Below are 20,940 nucleotides of genomic sequence, written 5' to 3'. Positions count from 1 at the left end.
AGAGCTGTGACACACCAGTGACAAAGCCTTTACTAGAATAAAACTAATCTTCCTTGAGGCTAACAGATTGCTGCTTTGTTGTTTGCATTGAAATGAACCCTAGCTAAAAGCCTGGTTCCCTAGGCAAGTGGTTTTATTCTAGCACATTTAGATTTGGAATAGCCCCTAAAACTAACAAATCATTACCACCAGCCTTCTTGACACCATCTTTTTTCCTCCCAAGCTGTGTCTGCCAACAGAAAAAAACTGCTGAAGCTAAAACAAAGCAGGAAAAGGAACAGATGCCTCAAGCCTGTGACTGAGCACCAGCCCATGGCAATTGAACCAATGTCCCATTTGATAAAGAGGGGTGAGAACAACACTAAATGCTGCTTTCTGGAGAGACCACCTTTTCAATTATTTGCCTCTCTCAAGCCCTATAGTATTAACTTAGGATTAATGCAGAATGTTGTATATAACAGGACTGAGGACCAGCCTACTCAAACAGCTGTCATGGTCTAACCCCAGCCTGCAAACAAACACCACAGAGCTGCCCACTTACTGTCCCCCCCGAGACAGATGGGGGAGAGACTGAGGGGTAAAAGTGAGAAAATCCATGTGCTGAAGTAAGGACAGTTTAATAGGCAACAAGCAAATCAAAACAAGGAATCCATTCACCACTTCCCATGGGCAGGCAGGTGTGCAGCTGTCTCCGAGGAAGCAGGGCTCCATCACATGCAGCAGTTACTTGGGAAGACAAACAGCATCACCCCCAGTGTCCCCCCAGGTGAGCATGACACCACCTGGCCTGGGACATCCCTTGGGCCAGTCAGGGTCAGCTGTCCTGGCTGTGTCCCCTCTAACTCCTTGTGCTCCCCAAAGGCCCCTCACTGGTAGGGTCTGATGAGGGCAGAAAAGGCCTTGTCAGAACTGCTCAGCCACAACTAGAACAACCCTGTGTTATCAACAATCTCCAACACAAATCCAAAACATAGCCCATACTTTCTACTAGGAAGAAAATTAACTCTATACCAGCCCAAACCAGCACATTACCCAGGCAAAACCATACTGATTTGCTAGACAAATTATTTTAAAATATTCAAAGAATTCAGATATGCAAATTTACACACTGGTAGTAACCTCCTCTTGTTCAACTAAAAGCCAAAACAGCAAATATGCCATTTGCAAGCAGTGAAATCAGTGTGATGCTGAAGAGAGATGAATTAGACCTATTTATTGAAAAAGGTGTTTAAAAAAACAAACCTAGATTTGAATTGCTAAAGTTCTCAAGAATGCAAGAAAGGAACATGAAAAAGGAAAGCAATTATTAGGTGCCAGTAGGGCAGCTGCTGGGTGATTGCATGTGTGTTCACACAGCACTGTGCCTGTCCTGGGGTTACTTTATGATGCTGAATTGTATCCCCATTTGTCTATTCAGTCCAGAAATAAGTTGTGCACCTTTAAAACTAGATCTGAGAGTAAAGCAGGGGAGAAGAAGCGAAACGGAGGCAATTATTTTCAAAACATAGAGACAGAGAGCTTCAGCATTTTCCTCTCCTGAACTGTGTTGTCTGCAGCACAGATGGGAGAGAGCTCTCCTTTGCTTTTTAGTTAATTTTTTCAGCTAGCTGAGGCAGTGAAGTTCCCTGGACTGTGGTGTTTTTTTTTTTTCCCTTGGAACTGTTCAAACCTGCTCTGGACTGAAACCCCAGAAAACACTGGGAGCTTACACCTGTGGCCCACTGGTGCCTGGGATGTGGCATTTTCCAGCACAGGAGGGACTGGTAAGAGACTGAGCGAGCTGAGCTACACCCCACAAGGACTTTCTGAATTTGCCATCTTTTCAGAACAGCAAGAGGTTTTATTGTTTAATACTATTATTTTTTTATGCTTGTGAATACTTTGCTTGTTAAACAAAGTTTTTTTCCGCTTTTCTTCAAGGAAATCTTTTCCTGAACCAGTAGAGGGAAGGACTTGATTCTGCTTTCTAGAGGGACCCTTTTGGAGTTTCCTCCCAAATTTGCCCTCAGCCAGGACAGTGCCTTAGCTCTTGCTAAGACAGTGCTATCAGGTATTTCATGACAGTTCCAGTGGCTGGAGTAAGTGAGAGGTTGCTATTTATTTAGGATTCTGACAGCTGGAAGCAGCTGTTGCGCCTCCTATCAGACACCAATAAAAAACAACTAGTTCATGCTCCATAGCAAAAGTCAAATGATGTCTGACCAAGTCTCTTCTTGATTATGTATTATAAAAAAAAAATGTTTCAAAATAATAGGTCTCTGCAAGACTTAAAAAAAATCTCTAAAAGACACAGATCAAGATTGTGTATATCCTTCTTTTAAACACTCCTATTGTCTTTCAGAATTATGCTATTATTGCTCAAATAATGCTCCTTTCCTTCTGGCTAAACCCAGAAGGTTTTAAGAGGCTTCTGTCTGTTGGGACTCTTTGGTACAAGAGGGTATTAACAGGCCTTCTGCTTCAGGATACAGAAAAGCAGGAATTCCTGCTGGATGTGCTTTAGGTGTTGAGGATAAAGGCAAAGTTTCAGTAGTGGGCATTAAGAAAAATGGAAACAAATGGTCAGATGAAAAGGGACAAATCCTCCTCTGTGGGATGTTTTTCTCTCTTCCACAGCAGAGGAAGTCTGAAGAATCCTGGATCCTAATTCAGGCACCTCAGCAAGATGAAATGAACTGTGATTCCTCTAGGGCAGGTCCTCTGTCCTGGCATTTCCATGTCTTCAGTTTATAATCCAGCCGGGTGACTCAAGCCTGAGGACACAGGAAGGAACATTCCACAGCCTCATGAAGCAGGTCTGCTCTCCCAGAGGAACACAAAGCAAATCAAGTCAAATCAGTTTTACTCTTGGTGTGCAGACAGACAAGGGAGCATTCAGGGAAGGGAAAGAGCACAAAATCCTTCCAAGGCAAAGGTTCAGGGCTTGTTCTTTATGACAGGGGCCTTCCCTCTGGAAGAGTCATTTATGAACAGTGTTAAGGCAGCAAATCACAGCTTAAAAATTCAAAAGCAGTAACTCATTCAAGGAAAAAAATGCCTTTCCACAAGCACTTGTGCACAGTATCAGCAAGATGAGGGAGGCTGTGTGTTGAAACAGCCACTGTGCCTCCTTTGGCTTAGGATCCAGAATCACACTCCAGACCAGACCAGATGATTTCCCCTCCCCTAGTGCTGCTGCTGAGTCACCATCCTGAGCATTTTGAGTGCCATCTCTCCTTGGTCAGCTGGTACCTAGCAGAGAGAAAAGCAAAGGATAAGCAGCTGCTATAAGGAAGCAGACAGCAGCTACACACACATTCTTGCTGATTCCACCCCAAGGACTTTATTATTTACCATGTGCCCAGCCTTGAGAATCCAGAAGAAAGCAAAGTTCTCATAGGCCTTGTGGAAAGCAGCTGTCTCAGTAGATTCTGGAGATACATACAGTGCTTTCCACCTTTTCTTGCTGAACTGCTCCAAATCAGGCCACTTCAGTTTCCGGATCCATGCCTCCTGGCCTGTTGGAAATAAGAGATAGCATTGATTACCAATACTTGGAAAGTATTGGTAATTGATTTCCAAGCACTGATTACCATTACTTGGAAATTACTGATATTTGGTTCCACAGCAGCTTGGGAGTCCAGTTCAGCTGGATGCCCCCTGTACTGGATACCAGTACAGCAGAGCTAGCACAGAGTCTGTGCTCAGATCCTAAAAACAATTTTGTTATGCCTAGGAAAATTCAGGACAAACTGAAACAAACCAATGGAGGGGAGAAGGGAATAAGTAAACAGTGAAAGTGTGTGTGAAATGGATTTAGGATTGTACAAATTGAACATGTGCTTCTTGGAGGCTCTGCAGCCCTAGAAATTCCAACATATTTCACTTTGCACCTCAAACACCTTGACTGTCCTGCCATGCAGAAGGACCAACCATACCAAGTCCCCCTCCTGGAAATGAGAAGAGGCACTGTTTCAGAAGAGGCACTGAAACTGTACAGACCAGTTTCTCTGTTTGTTGGACACTCATTGAGAGGAGACTGAAAAAAATTTCTGTTTCCAGGTGCTGCTAGAGAACGTGGAGGTCAAGACAGCAACAAGATCAATTCTAGGACTTCAAGGGGGGACAAAGCCTTAACCTACCTGTGAACTGCTGGAAGACTTTATGTGTTAACTACAGCTCAATTTTAGACAAAAATGTGATAAACTGGAGCATCACTAACACCTAATATGTTTTGACAGCCTAAATACCATGCTTCCTGGACTTATTTATTGCTGTGTTGTTAATGAAGGGCATCTGAATATCTAAGTGGACAGAGACATACAAGGAATAAAGCCTTTCACAACACAGGAAGGTGCTTGTGGAGTCTGTGACTGCAGAGTCTTTAACTCAGTGAGAAAAGACCAGCAGAAGGGAGCACAGCAGCCTTGTGAGGCATTTCAGCAGCACTTTGCCTGGCTCCCAAACTGCCCCTGAATCAAACCAGCATCTTGCAAGCAGCAAACAAAGCCCAAGGTGTGCAGGAGCCTACACTAAAAGCAGGTGTGATCACTCTTCTACTGCACCCTCCCTTATTAATTACCAGCATTCTTTGCCTATGAATGAGCACATACACATCTATGTGCCTATCCAGGAGGATTAAGTGAATTATTAGCTTCACTGAAACAAGCAATTACTGATGTTGCAGATCCATTTCTCAACAGTATAATGGAGGTAAAGGATTTGCCTCTCGCAGAGGGATATAAGCAAAACATTGTAAGTGCTGCTCACTTATGACTGTAGTATTTAAGCACTGCTAGTTAGGTAAGAGGTTTGCACACAAGATTGGAGAAATCTGGGTACCAATATACTGACAGCTCCACATTCTACTCATCATATGTTCTGTTTCCACCCCCAGTCAAGAAGTTCCTCACCCATGGTGTCAACAATGAGGTCCAGCTGCCCATTATAGACTGTAACACTGATATTGGCTGCCAAAAGCTGATCAACAATATCGATGACAGGTTTCATGAAGTCCTCAGCCATGTTCTCAAAGACCTGTCTGGACTGACCTGGTTGGAACCAGAAAGACAAATTTTAAGTGATGAAGGATATCATCCCCAAGCTGGGACAGAAGCATGGGCTAAAGGCTTTAAAATGGAGTTCACAGGCCCACAAAAAGCAGTCCTAGCCAAAAGTGGCAGTGATTTATCAGTCTGAGGAACAGGAGAACCAGACAGCAGCTGTGCTCCCACTGGAGCTCATAGACAATGCTGTAGTTTCTGGCTCCTATTTACACACAAAGTGCTGACATCAGTCGTGTAAGCCTGTTTTACACCCCCTCCTCTGTAAGATGCATCATTACATGACACCAGACTTCTGGCACAGAAAAACTGACAGGAATTTCAGCCAGACTGCATGAAAGACAGAAATCAGTTCCTGAAATACAGAGGATCTTCCCCTCTCCCCTCTAGTTTTAGTTACTTGGCTAAAGATAGATACAAGCAGCAGAACCAGAACCACACTTGCTCCCACAGACCTGCCCCACGACATCATTTCTGAGAACAAATCCCCTCCTTTGCCCCATGGACAATGACAATTGAACATGCCCAGCTGTCAGAGTATTCTCCTACTGGATGCAATACTGTAAACAGTGGTAATGAACTCATCAGGTGCACACTAACAGACAGGAAAGTACCTCCCCACTTCACACAGTCAGGAATGATCATCAGCTTCTTTCTGATGGGCCCATTCATCAGCTCATCGAGGCTGCTCTGATGCATTTTTCTGACGTGGCGCTGGTAAAGCCGCACTGGAAAACATCGAACAGGCTTTGATCAGTGGCACGCTTAAGACTCCATCCTGCACAGATAACAATCTTTAGTGTCATCTATGGCAAACAAACCGTTTTCTAATGAAGATGCAACACCAGAGATAGATTTACTTACTTTTACTGTAAACCACTGAAATCAACCCTTATTTAGGGCAGGATGATACAGGAAGAATACCTCCATTCCTACTTTTAACTAGCACTACACTTTTTCTGGGCATCAGCTCCTGCTTCAACCCCATGGCTCTTCTCAACAGAGCAGTTATTTTTGAACTGCAATGTTTTACTTTCAGGAGTTAATTTCACCTTGCCTTATGAAGCCAACAGAAAAAGAGCTTGAAAGAAGATCTACACATGTGTTTTTCACATTGATGCACAAAAATCACGGAGCAAGAATTTAATCAGGCTGTTTCTACTGATGAGACACTTTGGTGTCCTGTCTTAAAGACAGAAATGAAAGACAGTAAGAGGAAGTAACTTAAAAGGTCATGAAATGATGTTGCAATTATACTGAATGCTTCCTTGCTGTAATTTGTGCAGGATGTAGAGGTGGAGGTGTCAACTATAGGGTTGTTCCACATTCCTATCTGTCTCTACTTATGCAACAGCAAACAAGTTCTGCTCAGGAGAATATCAACATCCATTTTAAAGATGTGCCACATTGAGACTCTTTCCACTGTCAAAGTTGAAGGTATGTGAATGGAAACACAGGGCCTCAGAAGTTCGAGTATTTAAATACAACTTACTGAGATGGAGATTTTCTTGTTCATCTGATTTCACTTCTGGAACCTCCTTAGTCAAGATGTTATAAAAGTTCACATTGTCTGTGTTCTGAAAACACAAGATAATTTCAGTAACACTAATAAAAACATTTCTTAGAGACGAAGAAGAGTCTCTCCTGAAAAGAAAAAAAAAAAAAAAGATAAGTTATCCTAAATAAAGGACCCTGTGATCTGTGACTTTACCTGCACACCAGGAAGATACTTGTGGAAAAACTTCAGTTCTACATTTGCTTTGAGAAGTGGGAGATTCCTCAAGCCTGTATTGCTCACACATGGGTTGTGCCAGAGATATTATTTACTCCTCTGATGCAGATGTGAACCTACAGGAAGTCTGCATTACTCATGGCAGAGAGCTTCAGTACCAGGAGATGCTTTTAGACAGCCCCTACTGCCAGCTCTGGTCTGGTGCCACTCCTGCTCAACATCCTTCCAACCTACAATTCTCCAAAATCTAAAATGCTTCCTCAAAAATGTGGTGCTGGGTATGAGCCACCCCTCTTCTGGAACTGCTGACAGCTGGATGTGCCCAAGCACTGCAGATTGGCTGCCTGCATCCAAGGACAAATGTGAGCAGTGTTGCCATTACAGAAGTTACTCCAGATTATTGAAGTCCTTTACTTGATTTTTGATTTTTTTAAAGTTCTAATGCTTAGGTCAGAAATCAGCTCACAACATCAACTGCAGAAGAACTGCAATACCTTCACCTGCCAGCACCATAACAACTGAGAGGAGAAGCCAAGTAGATTTGAAAAGTAAAACAGAAACCAGAAGTTCCTTCTCAACAGCAAGAAGTGAAACCAACTATGTGCAAGGCACTGTCAGTTATGAATCACAGAAGGAAAAAAACAAAAAAAACCCAAACAAAACAAAAACAAAACAAAACAAAAAAAAGAACAAAAAAAGAAAAAAAAGGAAGTGGCTCCAGATTAGCCTTTCTGTCCAAGGAAGTCAGAGCCTTATGTGTACTAAAGAATGAGATGCAACAGTTAGATTTTGGAGCAACCTTTTAACAGGAGAAATCAAAGCAAAACTTTACTAGTCTTTTATGCTGGAACTTTCTAAGTAACGAGATGCAATGACCCACAGTAACAGACCATAAACTTGAGGTTCCTTTCCATCCTGTGCACCTATTGTAGTTCTTGAAACAGAGATGTGTGCTTAACTTCAAGTTTGTGTCTTGGTGGATGCAGTTTTCAGTACTCAAAGCTTTCCAGCAGATACAGTTTATTTAAGTTGAAACTGTGGAATCAAGAGGACTATTGTATGCTGAAACCTCAGTGCAATACTGGAAGACCACAAGGGCTGTCCTGCCCACTTTGTCTGTCACTCTGCCAGCAGGGCATAGCAAACACTCCTTTATATCAGCACTGGGATACAACAAATCCTGGCAAAAATGACTGGGCAGAGGGCTGAAGAATTCATGCCAGCTCAGCACTCATAGAAAGGATAACTTGAAATCATGTGCCTCCCCAGGCAGCAGTTAGTTCTTAATGTTAGTCCTACCTCTTCAATGACACTTTCAGCCTTGCCCCACAGCTCAGTAGCCAGCCCGTATTGATTTTTATTTATTGCATCCATTATTTCTTTGGCAACAGCAGTCACCTCTGCTAGACCATTATCATCAAGGAGAGACTGGAAGACAAACACAAAGAAGGACAGCTTCAATTACAATTCCACATCCATTTATTGCTAACAGCCTCCATGCTTTTTAGGTTTTATTCAGGCCAAGAGGTAATCTTAAAATTCAACATTCATTTGTACTGTATGGCAGCACAAGGGATCAGGTGAGGACCAAGAGTTTAAGAAAGTACTTACAGTGCTGTAAAGGTAGGGCCCCCAGGACAGCACAGAGTCTAAACAAACGGAACAGATTTAAAACATCAAACTGATAATCAATTATTGACGTAAGATTTAACTTACTTCTCCTTTACTGGGGCAACAATGCTTATAAGAAAAATAAATGCAGATTACTTAATCAGTAAAAAGATACAGTAAGCTCTGTTTAACCCTAAAGTTATGTACCACAGAGCAGGTTCTTTACAAATCCTGCAACATCATTAAACTCCTATGAGTTAACCAGTGAAATTTATTTAAAGCAACCAACATGTTTTTATCAAAATGTTCTCCCCCCAGCACTGCAGCACATTGCCAAACATGGGCAGAGGTCTAACAGGAGAATGGGAATTATCTAAACTGATCTGTTTGAAAAGTCATGAGGTAAAAACTGAGTTATAAAACAAATGTGTTTTATAACAACTTTGTAATTCTCAAGGATCAGATGATGGCAGACAGATAAGAGTTTGCTTGGTATTTATTCTGTGCTACAGATAATCTGTGAAGCCTGCCCTTGCCAATACCACTGAAGGACCAAGAGCCCTTTAATTTGCGTTTTATCCTCACCAGACACAAATCTCACTTGCAGCCTTGTGAATAGCTTGGTGGCCACATTTCAGCCAAAAACACCTCAGAGGCTGTGGAGATGTGTAGGGACATTTTATCATCCCTCCACTTCAGATGCAAGTGTGCTCCTCGCTGACCTTCCTCTCTGATTTTTCCTAATCTAAATACATTCTATAAGAGAGATTCATCAGTCACAAGAAAACTTGTAAGGCTGCAGTATTTATTTTTGATTTACCAGACTCACTAGAGAGTTAATTCACTTAAGGCAGGGATGGCCTTTCTGACTTCAGGTACTCATGGAATGATTACAACACCCAACAAAACAAAATAACAACAACAAATCATCCACAGTCTGAGGAGTTTAAACGTACCCAAAGGTGAAATCCACGAGTCTCCAAGAGCAGCGCCCATAAAATTGCACTTTATGGTCCCTTTTTGAACAGCCTTTGTGAATAAGAGGAAAACCAAAATAAAACACCAATAATTAAATTTTAGCTATTCATGACTCTAGAATCAGTTTTCATTACGTGAAAAAAGGAAGTAGCACTGTGAATTAGGCAACAGGGACAGTGTATTCCAGAAAATAAAAGTACTTGTAGGACCCCCCATTTTAAAGTGAAAAGTGAACTTTATTCTTCAAGTACTTACGTTGTGCAGCTCTAAAGCAACCCCAGCAGCCATTTTACCTCCATAAGATTCAGAAAATATGTAGAATGGGATGGTCTGAGGAGAGAAAAACCACACCAAGAACTCGTTGTGTGGAGGGCAGAAGATGCCTCCAACCATCTCCCAGATCCCACAGGACCCAGGCACTGGCTGTTCACCTCTCATCCTCAAACATTTAATGCTTTTCTTATTTTAAGCTGCACATTAGTTTTCCATAACATCCTGGTGATTTGCTGGGGTTGGTTCTGAAGCATTTTGGAACCATAAGCAGCTGTGATCCTGACAAAACTCCATCCCAATGCTTACCTAACGAAACCCCAAAATCAAGATACATCTTCTGAAATGTGGAAAATAAGAGACACTGGTTATATCTGCACCACACACTACCTAGCAGCAAAACACTGCTCATCTGGAAGTTTGTTCCATAATTCTTTTTGAATTCTATTTAAAAGCAGAGAAAAATACAACAATAAACAAGAATTCAATTCACTTACCTGGAATTCTGTTCTACACTTGAAGAATTCTCCAAGAAAAACCATCATATCAGAAACTACTGCGGTAAGGTTTTGGGCAAACAAGCTACAATCATCCACATAACTGAATCCAGTGCCCACAGGATTATCCACAAACAAGATACTGGCTGCCTGCAACTGTAGAAGCAGAAAGGTTTGTGTAAAACCTCAGTTCAGTGCCAGCAAAAATCTTAGTTTTGATGGCACAAATGATTAACTGAGCCAGCAAATTACTGGACCTGAAAAAACTTGCAGAAAAATTAGGTGCAACATAAAGGCCTTCAATTTGCCCAATCTGTAATGAGAAGTACATCCAAAAAAACTCCCAGTGATCCAGGGGCAGGTCACCTAGGGGAACTCCAAGTACTTCAGACTATTGGTAACTCAGGGCACAGATATATTGCTCTAATTAAACTTCCACCTTCACAGGCAGCTGTCATTTGTTCTCCCTTGAAGGCCATACTGGACCTGTAATTATAAGCTATAGGTTTTACGCTGCCAGCCACCCAGAAAAAACTCTGTGACTGCAGACAGTGGAGCTGTGATTTGAAAGAACACTTTCTACAATTTCCCTGCTCTGTTTCCCAGACATCTGCATTTCACAGTTCCATGGAAGACCAGACATACTTTATCAAATCAAATTAATGTCTACCCCTCAGTTCTGAACAAGGCTATTCCTATCAGCTAACTTATTAACCACAATATTTTATCCTGAAATATTATAGTTCTACTGAACTTTAAATGAAAAACTGTTCTGTGATCTTTTTGTATAGTCATCATCTGCTCACACAAGCAAACAAACATTTGTAATTAGTAGTTAGAAGCTGAACTCTCTACTGTACCCAGGTTGTATTTCTTGGTTTCATTTCTTTGTCTAATGGACCAATCTCTTCAAAGTTCCCATATCCACAGCCTGAAGCTCCTGGACCTCCCTGCAGGGAAATATCAAATGACACAGATGTTAAAAGGCAGCATGGCACAGATAAGACAGATGGAAGAAAAATACAAGACCGCCAGTAAGTAAAATGACAGATTGTAAATTTTTAGAAATGGCTTTTGCAGTACACATTAATTTGCAGAGCAGGATCTGTTCCTCATGGTCTTGGGCTATGCACACACATGCCATTTCTGAAAGCAAGAATTCAACAGAGAAGCAGTCACCCACTTGTGAGAGCTTCTGGTGAGCTGCCTGCTATATAAGCACAGTTTCAAAACCTTATTCCCTGAATATGGAGTGCAAAAGTTAACTGTTAACTGGAGCTTTGCAAGTCATTAGCTTTATCAGCATGTACAGCTTGTAGGTTTCACTCTGATTCACACAATCCAGAAAGAGCAAGAACAAGTCCTCAAGTGATTTTATTCAACATTAACTTCTGCAATGTACTGTGGAGAACACACCACCATTTTTATCAAACTGGGATTGTTTCCATTTAGAAATCATCCTCAATCTCCGGTTATTTTATTTACTCTCTCTCTCTCTGAACATTGTTTAGACTACAAACTCTTCAGGAAAGGAGCTGTGAAATTACAGTGCACAAAAATCACTACTGTTGTATGAAAGATAAGAACATCTTCTGTTACTGCAATCAAACTTGATGGAAGGCGAACAGTTGAGGACATCCCACAACTGCAGAATGAAATCACTCTCATTTTTCCCAACCCCAACACCTCATTCACAAGGCAAGGCATTTAGAACCAGGCAGTTTGGAATCCTGTTTCTGTAGAGCTGCACAATATCAGATATCAGACTGAACCAGGCACAAATGGAAAGAATTATTGCTTTGGTGTCCCTCATCAAACCTTACCTGAAGCCACAAAACAAGAGGTAACTCTGTGAAGTCTTTGGTTGGGTTATTTGCATAGTAGAGCCACCAGAACATGTGGGCCTGGCTCCGAACATCCACATATCCCCACACCTCTTTGGGTTCTTGGGGCTGCCTCAGAACTACACCTTGAGGGGAAACAACAATAACAATCAGCTAGGTAAAAAGGCTCAGCTTTGGACTTTCCACCAGAATTGTTCCAAAACATTACATTTCAATCTTGAGTGTGATAATTAGAAGTGTTACTACTATTAGAGAAAATTATTATAAGAAATCTACCTATACTTACACCCCCACCCACAGCTGAGTTATTGTCATGAAGTGTGTAATTAAGAGAGCTGCTGCCGAAATAACAGCCCAATCGCTGGAATGATTTGTTCTTGATGTGCTTTCAAGGCCTGGGCTGAATGAAGGCACAGCCCCAGTGAAATAACTCCCATAACCAGCTGCAATTTCGATAAGGATCACAGACTATTCTGAGCTGAAAGGGACCTAAAAAATTGAGTCCAACAGTTTTGTGAAGGGCCCGGGCGGGGGTCGAACCCGCAGCCTCAGAGTTATTGGCCCCATGACCCGAGCAACTGAACTCATCCCAGCATCTCGATGTGGTGTCTGCGGGGACCGCACCGCTTCACAGTCCCCAAGGACGGCAGATGCAGACAGACAGAGGGTCACTTCTAAAGGAATCCAAAATATAATTTAAGTCGGTAAAGTCTGGTCACCTTACACAGTCAGTCTACTGCCCATCTCGGGCACGGAACAGACCTTTGACACTCCATCACCTAATCTCAATGATCAGGTCAAAAGGCAACAACGCACTGGAGCAGGAGCAATAGGGCTTTTCCAAGCCAAGGAGGCCAGGCTTTGCTGCTCCCGCCGGGACTGCCACTACCCTCTCCGTTCCTCCCGGCCGCCAACCCGGCAAGCGGAATTTCGCGCGGTTCATCCCGGGCCCTGCCCGGCAGCGGCTGCGGGACACAGGAGCGCTTCGCTCGGAGCCCCGTGCCCAGAGGCCCCGCTCCCGTCCCGTCCCGTCCCGCCCGGCCCGTACCTGCCGCCAGCAGCAGCACGGACAGCGCGGCCCCCGCCCGGAGCAGCCCCATGGCTCCCGCAGCTCCCGCGGTCACGGGACCGGCCCGCCCGCCCTGGGGACCGGCACCGCCCCGCGCCCGCCTCTTCCTCCTCCTCCTCCTCGTCCTCCTCCGCCTCCATGATGGCGGCGGGCGGCGGCCCGCTGCGGCTGCGGCTGGTGTTCGACCACCCTCCGCCGGCCAGCCCGGGCTGCGCGCTGTGCTGGCTGCTGCTGGAGCCGGGCCAGGCGCGGCTCGTCACCGACCTGCTCAGCCTCATCCGCCATCGCTTCGGCTTCAGCCGCCGCGCCCGCCTCAGCCTCTTCCTCGAGGGGGCGCTGCTGCCGCCCGCGGAGAGCGCGCGCCTCGTGCGGGACAACGACTCGCTGAGGTAGGGACCGGGATCGGGATCGCTACAGGGACCGGACCGGGATCGGGATCGGGATCGCTACAGGGACCGGACCGGGACCGGGACCGGGACCGGGATCGGGATCGCTACAGGGACCGGACCGGGACCGGGACCGGGATCGGGATCGCGATCGCTACAGGGACCGGACCGGGACCGGGATCGGGATCGCTACAGGGACCGGACCGGGACAGGGACCGGGACAGGGATCGCTACAGGGACCGGACCGGGACCGGGACCGGGATCGGGATCGCTACAGGGACCGGACCGGGACAGGGACCGGGACAGGGATCGCTACAGGGACCGGACCGGGATCGGGATCGGGATCGCTACAGGGACCGGACCGGAACGGGACGGGGATCGGGGTCGCTACAGGGACCGGACCGGAATCGCTACAGGGACCGGTGCTGCGGGATCGGACAGAGAGAGCGGGATAGGGACAGTGGGACCTGTATAGCGATAGCGGGATAGGGACCGGGCCAGCGGGATAGGGACCGGGCCAGCGGGATAGGGACCGGGCCAGCGGGGTCGGGCAGAGAGCGGGATCGGGACCGGGATCGGGACAGAAGGACCGCGACAGCGGGATCGGGGGTCGGTCCCACACACACATCGTCAGTGCCTATCAGCACCTAAAGGCGGTGCCAAGAGGCCGGAGCGGGTTCTGCCCGGTGGTGCCGAGCCGCGGGACAAAAGGCAGCGGGCAGGAACTGATGCCCAAGAAGTTCCACCTGACCGGGAGGAAGAGCTGCTTCCCTGTGCAGGGACCGCACGCTGGGACAGAGAGGATGCGGAATTTCCCTCACTGGGGATATTCCAGACCCCTCTGGACACAGCCCTGTGCTCTGGGATGACCCTGGTTAGGCAGGGAGGTGGAACCAGATGACCCCACTGTGGTCCCTTCCAGCCTGACCCATTTTGGGATTCAGTGAATCTCCACGTGGTTTTGGTGGGACAGGGATGGAACTTCCCCGGGGGTCTGAGCTCTTCCTTCCCTGGGCAGTGGAATGGGAGCGGGGGTCCCACGGGCACTGACTCCCAGCACCTGAGACACCTCAGCAAATCCAAAGGATGGAGAGAGCCAAGCAGTTGGAAATGTTCCTGAAGATGGAAAGGGAGCCTGTGCCTGCAGGGGAGGGTTCTGGACTGTCCAGGGAAGAGCTGGAGCATCTCCACTCTAGGGGAACTTGCCTGAGCTGCTCACATGTGGGGAAAAGTGTTCATTATGCTGAACGGTGGCTTTTGTTTGTTTGTTTTTTTAACAGAGTAAAATTGGAAGAGGTAGTTGCAGATGATTATGAAGAGATAGATGATGGCTTTATTTACACAACAAAAGAAGACAAAAAAAGGCACAGACATAAGGAGGATGAGGAAGAATTGTCTAGGAATGAAGGCAAGCATAAAAGGAAAAAGAAAAAGGAGAAGCATAACCTTGAGTATTCCTCTTGTAGGGAAGAGACCTCTGTAGATACTTGGGACTCTCAGAAAAGGTATACGAAAAGAAAAAGAAAGGAAGAAGTTAGGGCAAGAAATATACTTGCAGAAGGTAAGGAAGAGAGCTCTACTTCCCATTCTAAAAAGATGAAAAAAACAGAGAGGGAGAAGCAGTTGGCAACAAAAAAGAAGGATGAAAATCAGACAAAGGTTGCTGCAGCAAAGATGTCTTTAGAACGGGCAAATGAGAGCTTTTCTCTAAATTCTGGTAAAAATAGCACCAAAAAGATCACAACACAGTCCAGGAAAAAGAGGGTGGGAACTTCAGATTCCTCCAGCACATCATCTGACAGTGACAGCAGTGAATTAAATGTAAAGGAAAATAAATCTACCCATAAACCTGTAGTGGTGACACTTCCCAAAGACAAATCCCAAGCTGCTTCAGATTCTGATGTGAAAACTAATAAAGTGACTGTAAAGTCTAACACTGAAAAGACTAAGACTGCAATTAGTAAAAATGCTAAAAAAACCCAGTCTTCTAGTTCAGATTCTGACTCGAGTACAGAGGATGAGACGGTGACACCAGCACAAGACAGCACTGCAAAGGAAAAATCGGTGCCAAACCGTGTGGTGGCTGTAAAAGACAGCACCAAAGCTCCCAAAGCACAGAGCTTCTCTTCAGACTCTGTTAGTTCAGATTCAGACACACTTGTCATTAGAAAGTCTGCAGCATGTGCTGGACTGCATAATTCCATAGTAAGGAGGTGCATTAAACAGATGCCAGCCAGAGGCCAAGGACTGTTTGCCTGCCTGAGCCGTGGAAGGGGGCGTGGAACAGGAGAGGATAACTTCCCGAGAGGACCTAGGGGCCGTGGGTTTCGTGGGATGATGAGGGGCCATGGGAGAGGAGCAAACCCTGGCTTCTTCTGTAACTACAGCAGTGAAGGCCAGAAACAGAGGCAGTTGAATGAAGCTGCGACAAACACTTCTGTCCTTGTCCAGGTGAGTGACTGACACAGGCAGAGGTCACCTTTCTCTGGCAGCTTGATGAGAGTATATATAGGATGAGAGTAACTCATAACAGCAGAAATAGGTTAGTGGGATCAAGGCTGATCTTTTATTTACTGTAATTCAGTTTGTCAGCCTGAGGACGTGTTTGTGAAACAACAATAAAGTGATTGTATTCTATATCTAAAAACAAAGCATGTACCTTGCTCTTCTCAGTGATTCTTGCAATCCAAACAGCATGAACATTGTCTTCTGTTTTCACTGATATAGTAATTAAATCAGTGGGTTACTCTTTGTTTCACAGAATCCCATGGAGATTCCCAAGAGAGACTATAGTGTGTTACCTCTTCTAGCTGCTCCACCCCGAGTGGGAGAAAGAATTGCCTTTAAGGTAAACTCTGGAAATGCTAAATGTTAGTAGGTTAAAATTGCTTCATTTGTGACACTCTTTAAGTTTCTGACCTAACTGTTTCTTTAAAAAAATCACTTGTTGTAAAGCCTGGCTTTGATTTTTGACAAAGTTTGGAATATATACAGAAGTTAAGTGCATTTCTTCAGACTTTCTTTATTTGTAGAACACAAGAAATGCTGTCTCTGTTGTCATTTCAATGTAATTGTTCATGTAAATATTATTGGAAATCTTGCCATACAAATAATTACACTGCACTGCAAAATAAAAAAGTAAATAAAAATTATATCCCTGCAGTTGAGGAGACTGGGATCCATTTCCCTGATCTCCTCACACAGCCTGACCTGAACGCAAATCCTTTGGAACAGCAAGTCCTAGAAGTCTACCTGGGACCACAATTGGCATTGGGTTCCAGGAGTAGGAGACTTGGCTCTTGCACTTTCTGTTGCTGAAGAAGCTGTCTGGATGTAGGTGGAATCATCAAAGATTGGGAAAAGTTACAGTTTGTTACTTGCATTTCTTTCAACAGCACCTGGAACTAACCGAGAATTACAGTCCTGAAGTTTCAGAATATAAGGTACTGGTTTTCTTTCCTCCCTTCTTTCACTCACAGAACTGTGATGGGTGAAGTATGGCTTAAATATTTTGATACTTTGTGAGTGTTTTTCCTTGCATCCAGTTGACTCTACAGGTCAGCAGTAAAAATCAAAACTCTAGAAGCCGAAAGTAATTGATAAAGTGTAGCTGTTACTAAAAAAAGGAAAAACAACAACAAACTACCAACTACAAGGATTATTAATAATCATTAATATTTTAGAGATTACAAAAAATGCAGATCCTCAAGTAGAAAAATGTAGCTGTCTACTTGAGTCTACCTGCTATTTGAAGTCAGGGCAAGTTCTTAAAACTGGTGCAAGTAAAATTTTGTTGCTACTTCAAATAACTTGGTTTCTGGGCAAGTACTGATTTAAACTGCAAAGTTAGTGACAATGAGTAACTTTGATTTATTGATGCCAGTAGCTACAGATTGCTGAGCATTAATTCTTTGTACATTTTATACATGGAGACTGGAAAATTTGATAGCCAGATATACTTACTTCCTCTGGCAGCAATCAAGTAGTGCACTGGTTGTAAATATGGAATAGTTATCCAGTGCTGAAGTGTATCGTACCTGATTCTTTTCTTGTTGCTTTGTGAAGGAGGCAAAAATAATCAGTTGGAATGCTGAAAAAAAGCAGATTGAACTTGAGATCCTTTCAACATCAGCAGGACAATGTACGTACCTGGGGACACCAAGGGCTTGTTGTCATGCGCTGTCACCTGGAAAACCAGAAGTCCAAGGAACACTTCATCTTTCAGGAGTATTCCAGATTTCCTTGGGATCATTCTCAACACACTCCTCCCCTCCTCATTCCTTCCTCAAAAAGTCTATTTAAATTGAGAAGTTCTAACCCTTGCTAGTTGAGCTGAAAGATGCTCATGGGTATTTACAAAATAATTTTTCTCAGTTAGTTTGAGTGGTCAGTAACTCATCTCTACTGTGTTTTCATTTTCTGAAAGAAATTATTTCAGAAAGAAAATATTTTATATTATTTTTTTATGGAGAAAGTGTGAGGTCATAATGGTGTATCTTCAGTGGGTGTGGAAGTGAGTCCCTGCAATGACAAGTTGCAGTTCCTGAGACCTGAAATGATTAATGTTTCTCAAACTGTGTATCCTGCAGTTACCACTTAAGCCAGAATTAATGAATTGGCATATGAGCATTTTTGTTAAATTTCAGCAAGATATTGTTGACTTTCTCATGTGAGTAGTCATATAATTACCTTAATTTTGGTGTGTAGTAGTCGATTTTTCCTCAAGATTTTTTCTTATAATTATGAACCCAGACACTGAGCACAAAAAAAACCCCAAAACAAACCCCAAAACCAAACTGGTTTTGATTGGCTTTTGTGGTAAACATTTAAAGTGTCTTTGGTTTGTAGCTGGTTGAGCTGTTTGTGTGGTTTTTCAGTTGCTAAGGAGCCAGGGAAGTTTGACCTGGTGTACCAGTCTGCAGACGGAGAGGAGCTGGTCGAGTACGCGGTGCCTCAGGACACCAAGGTACGTGGGGCCTGCTCTGAGTCCTGCCACCAGCTCTGCAGGGCTGGCACCTGCCCTGCTTCCTGCCTCTCTTCGCCTCAGGGACATTTCCTTTGTAATCATCCATCTGATTTGAATCAATGGAAGCAAAAGTAATTGTTTCTTTCTAGCAAGAAGGTGCATGTCTACATCATAATAATCAGTTCTTGCATGGTACTCAATTAACTGGGGTCACCGCCACTCACCAAAGTTCTTGTTTTGGCTAATAAACAACATCATGTCTCAGAGATCCTTTCTTACCAGCTTTCCTTTTCATCACCGTTGTTCTTACCTGCATCTTTCCTTACCCAGGACATCAGGCAGGTTGAGGTTCTCCAGTAGGATCAGTGACTCACAGGAGGAGTTGTGAGCTTGGTTCAGTGGTCCAGGCAAAAGCATAACAGCACAGAAATTGCATCTGCTGGTGCTGCTGGCACCTGCCAAATGCTGCCTGTGGTTTGTTTTCAGATAACTGAAAGCTGGGATGCGCTGATAGAGCCAAGACTGATTGTGGAGCCTCCAGTGAACGGATCCAGCGTTGCAAACGGAACATCTAGTATGTGAAAAGATGTGAACAATTGTACAGTTCTGTTCTGTGAAATGCTGCCTTCTGGTTCTGAGGGTGGCAGGTGCACTGATGGATGTTACTGTCTTAAAAAGAAGTAGGCCAAAAGAAAAATGTTTTTTTTCCTTTAGTTATGTTTTTATGTAATACATGAAAACTTTGTTTATTATAGGAAGTCTAATATAGACCTGTCTAATATAGACCTGTTGGGTTTGAATATTTCTACTGTACCAGGCTGCAGAACTGGAATGGTTTGATTAAAAGATAAAACACAGCCCTGTACTGTGAGTAACTGTTTAAATGTCTGGGTTTGGCTAGAGCTGTGTGACTGCCAGAAGTCACTTTCATTTAAAAATTTATTACAAATATTGTTGATGTGCAGAACTGTCCCTCTGCTGTTGCCACAGCATACAAATGCTGTGACTTTGTAGTTACTTAGAGTTCACCTAAACATATCCAGAAAAGCATGTGGATTTCAAGGTTCTGTAATTTTGAGGCAAATAAATAGCACTGGTAACTGTCAACTTTGCTTAGAACCAGTGGAATATAACATGAACCCCTGGCACAATTGTGTCCCGCTGTGTTAATCCATGTAGGCTCTGAAAGCCTTTATTGTTGGTTTTAGAGCAACTTGCCCTTTAAGTGATGAAGTTGCTGTGCTGCCTTTCTTCTTCCTGCTTCTTTCCTTTCTTCTTTCTTTCTTCTTTCTGCTTCTTTCCGGCAGCAGAATGGGTCACCAGGTGCTGGCAAGGCGCTGCACTGACAGCTCTAATAATTATTATTAGCATTGAGGGGGACTTGTACCTCTGGAGCCTTGGCAAGTCTTACATTTTCAGATAATCCCTGTGCAAGGTAGCTGACTCCTACAGGAAAGACATGTGAAAAAGCAAACCCTAGATACAAAGACCTGCAAATTTATAGATTATGGTTTAGCTGTCATGTACTCTGACCTAGTGCATGATTCCATTAAAGTTCTGTGCATTTTTGCGTCAGCCCTAGTAAAATGTCTTGTTTGTGAAGGAATCATTTTTATACAAGTAAAATGTATTTGTGTTTTGTGGTTCACTTTAGATACCATTATTTCATGCTAGGATTTGTTTATTAGAGAAAAGTTTGGTTAGATTTGTGTGGCTGTTCTTGGAAACTGAATGACAAGAGGATGTCAAACAGGAGCACAGTCATGCTCAGACAGTGGGGATTAATGGAAAGATTATTTTTCTAAGGGAAATTGTTACTGATTAATTCTTAGGAAGTTGCAAAAGCTACATGCAAATGTTTCACAGTACCTGTTGTTCCATTGCCTACTGTGCATTTTTGGCATGATTTTGAGTTGCTCTGGCTGTGCCACACGGGTGATGCTGGAAAATAAATACACCTCTGAGAAGAGAGGGTGTTCTGAACGTAAAATCTTGAGTTTTATTTACCCATTGTTACCAAGTTTGCGTGAAGCTACTGCTTCACTGCTCAATTCAAATCAGACCAGGGGCAGGCAGTCTGAGGGAACTGCCAAGAGCCCTCCCTGTCCCATCCACGTCCTGCTCTGAGGAATCTGGGATGGAACAATATGCACATGAATCCCACAAGGAGGTGGTGAAACACTGAGCAAACCCTCACTGCTGCCTTTCTGTCCCTGGGGCTCTGCCATCGCTCCCCCTTTGCTGGGGGCAGGAATGTGAGGTGCCATTTATCCCACTGTGCTTCTAAAGCCCTGCTTAAGCTCTGTGGGGTACTTTGAATGTGCAGTGGCTGGGCAAAGAGTTAGATTCGGTTCAGAATCACAGGAAGTTCTCAAGTATTTGCAAGCAGAAGTGAGTAATAACTTAAGTAGCTATGCAAATGCTAGCAATAATTTTTTATGTTAAAATTTATTGTCTCATAGACAACAGGAGTGGTTGGGCTTTCTCCAAACCAGAATCTCAAGCCCTCTCTGACAATGTGGAACTTAAATTGCTCATCTGAGCT

The 20,940-nt window shown here is 44.0% G+C and overlaps 2 protein-coding genes across 2 annotated transcripts; one reads left to right on the top strand and one right to left on the bottom strand.

The window, feature by feature from the left end:
- Positions 1–1,198: 1,198 nt before the first annotated feature.
- On the bottom strand, positions 1,199–13,148 carry SCPEP1 (serine carboxypeptidase 1). Its single transcript, XM_030287313.4, has 13 exons — positions 13,023–13,148; positions 11,954–12,099; positions 10,991–11,080; positions 10,131–10,286; positions 9,619–9,693; positions 9,342–9,414; positions 8,386–8,423; positions 8,074–8,202; positions 6,535–6,619; positions 5,657–5,770; positions 4,893–5,030; positions 3,334–3,497; positions 1,199–3,231 (listed from the first exon to the last, which is right to left on the bottom strand). Exons 1-13 carry the CDS (start codon positions 13,072–13,074, stop codon positions 3,166–3,168), a joined length of 1,326 nt encoding a protein of 441 aa, XP_030143173.1. The 5' UTR covers positions 13,075–13,148; the 3' UTR covers positions 1,199–3,165.
- On the top strand, positions 13,127–20,385 carry COIL (coilin). The gene is made up of 7 exons (XM_002192483.7): positions 13,127–13,432; positions 14,710–15,880; positions 16,191–16,277; positions 16,825–16,872; positions 17,495–17,570; positions 18,307–18,395; positions 18,882–20,385. Exons 1-7 carry the CDS (start codon positions 13,182–13,184, stop codon positions 18,975–18,977), a joined length of 1,818 nt encoding a protein of 605 aa, XP_002192519.6. The 5' UTR covers positions 13,127–13,181; the 3' UTR covers positions 18,978–20,385.
- The last annotated feature ends 555 nt before the right edge of the window (positions 20,386–20,940 follow it).

This window comes from Taeniopygia guttata, chromosome 18, assembly GCF_048771995.1.
Source record: "Taeniopygia guttata chromosome 18, bTaeGut7.mat, whole genome shotgun sequence".
In the NCBI taxonomy this organism is placed as follows: domain Eukaryota; kingdom Metazoa; phylum Chordata; class Aves; order Passeriformes; family Estrildidae; genus Taeniopygia; species Taeniopygia guttata.
The sequence above is the reverse complement of the archived record's forward strand: the minus strand, read 5'-3'. Positions and strand labels throughout refer to the sequence as shown.

Coding starts and splice junctions, on each gene's coding strand:
- SCPEP1 (XM_030287313.4), bottom strand. CDS start 13,074: ATGGGGCTGCTCCGGGCGGGGGCCGCGCTGTCCGTGCTGCTGCTGGCG. Junction 9,415..9,618: donor TTGCTTTAGAGCTGCACAAC/GTAAGTACTTGA, acceptor TTATTCACAAAG/GCTGTTCAAAAAGGGACCAT. Junction 5,771..6,534: donor ACAAGAAAATCTCCATCTCA/GTAAGTTGTATT, acceptor GATGTTTTCCAG/TGCGGCTTTACCAGCGCCAC.
- COIL (XM_002192483.7), top strand. CDS start 13,182: ATGATGGCGGCGGGCGGCGGCCCGCTGCGGCTGCGGCTGGTGTTCGAC. Junction 16,278..16,824: donor GAGAAAGAATTGCCTTTAAG/GTAAACTCTGGA, acceptor TTCTTTCAACAG/CACCTGGAACTAACCGAGAA. Junction 17,571..18,306: donor TTCAACATCAGCAGGACAAT/GTACGTACCTGG, acceptor GTGGTTTTTCAG/TTGCTAAGGAGCCAGGGAAG.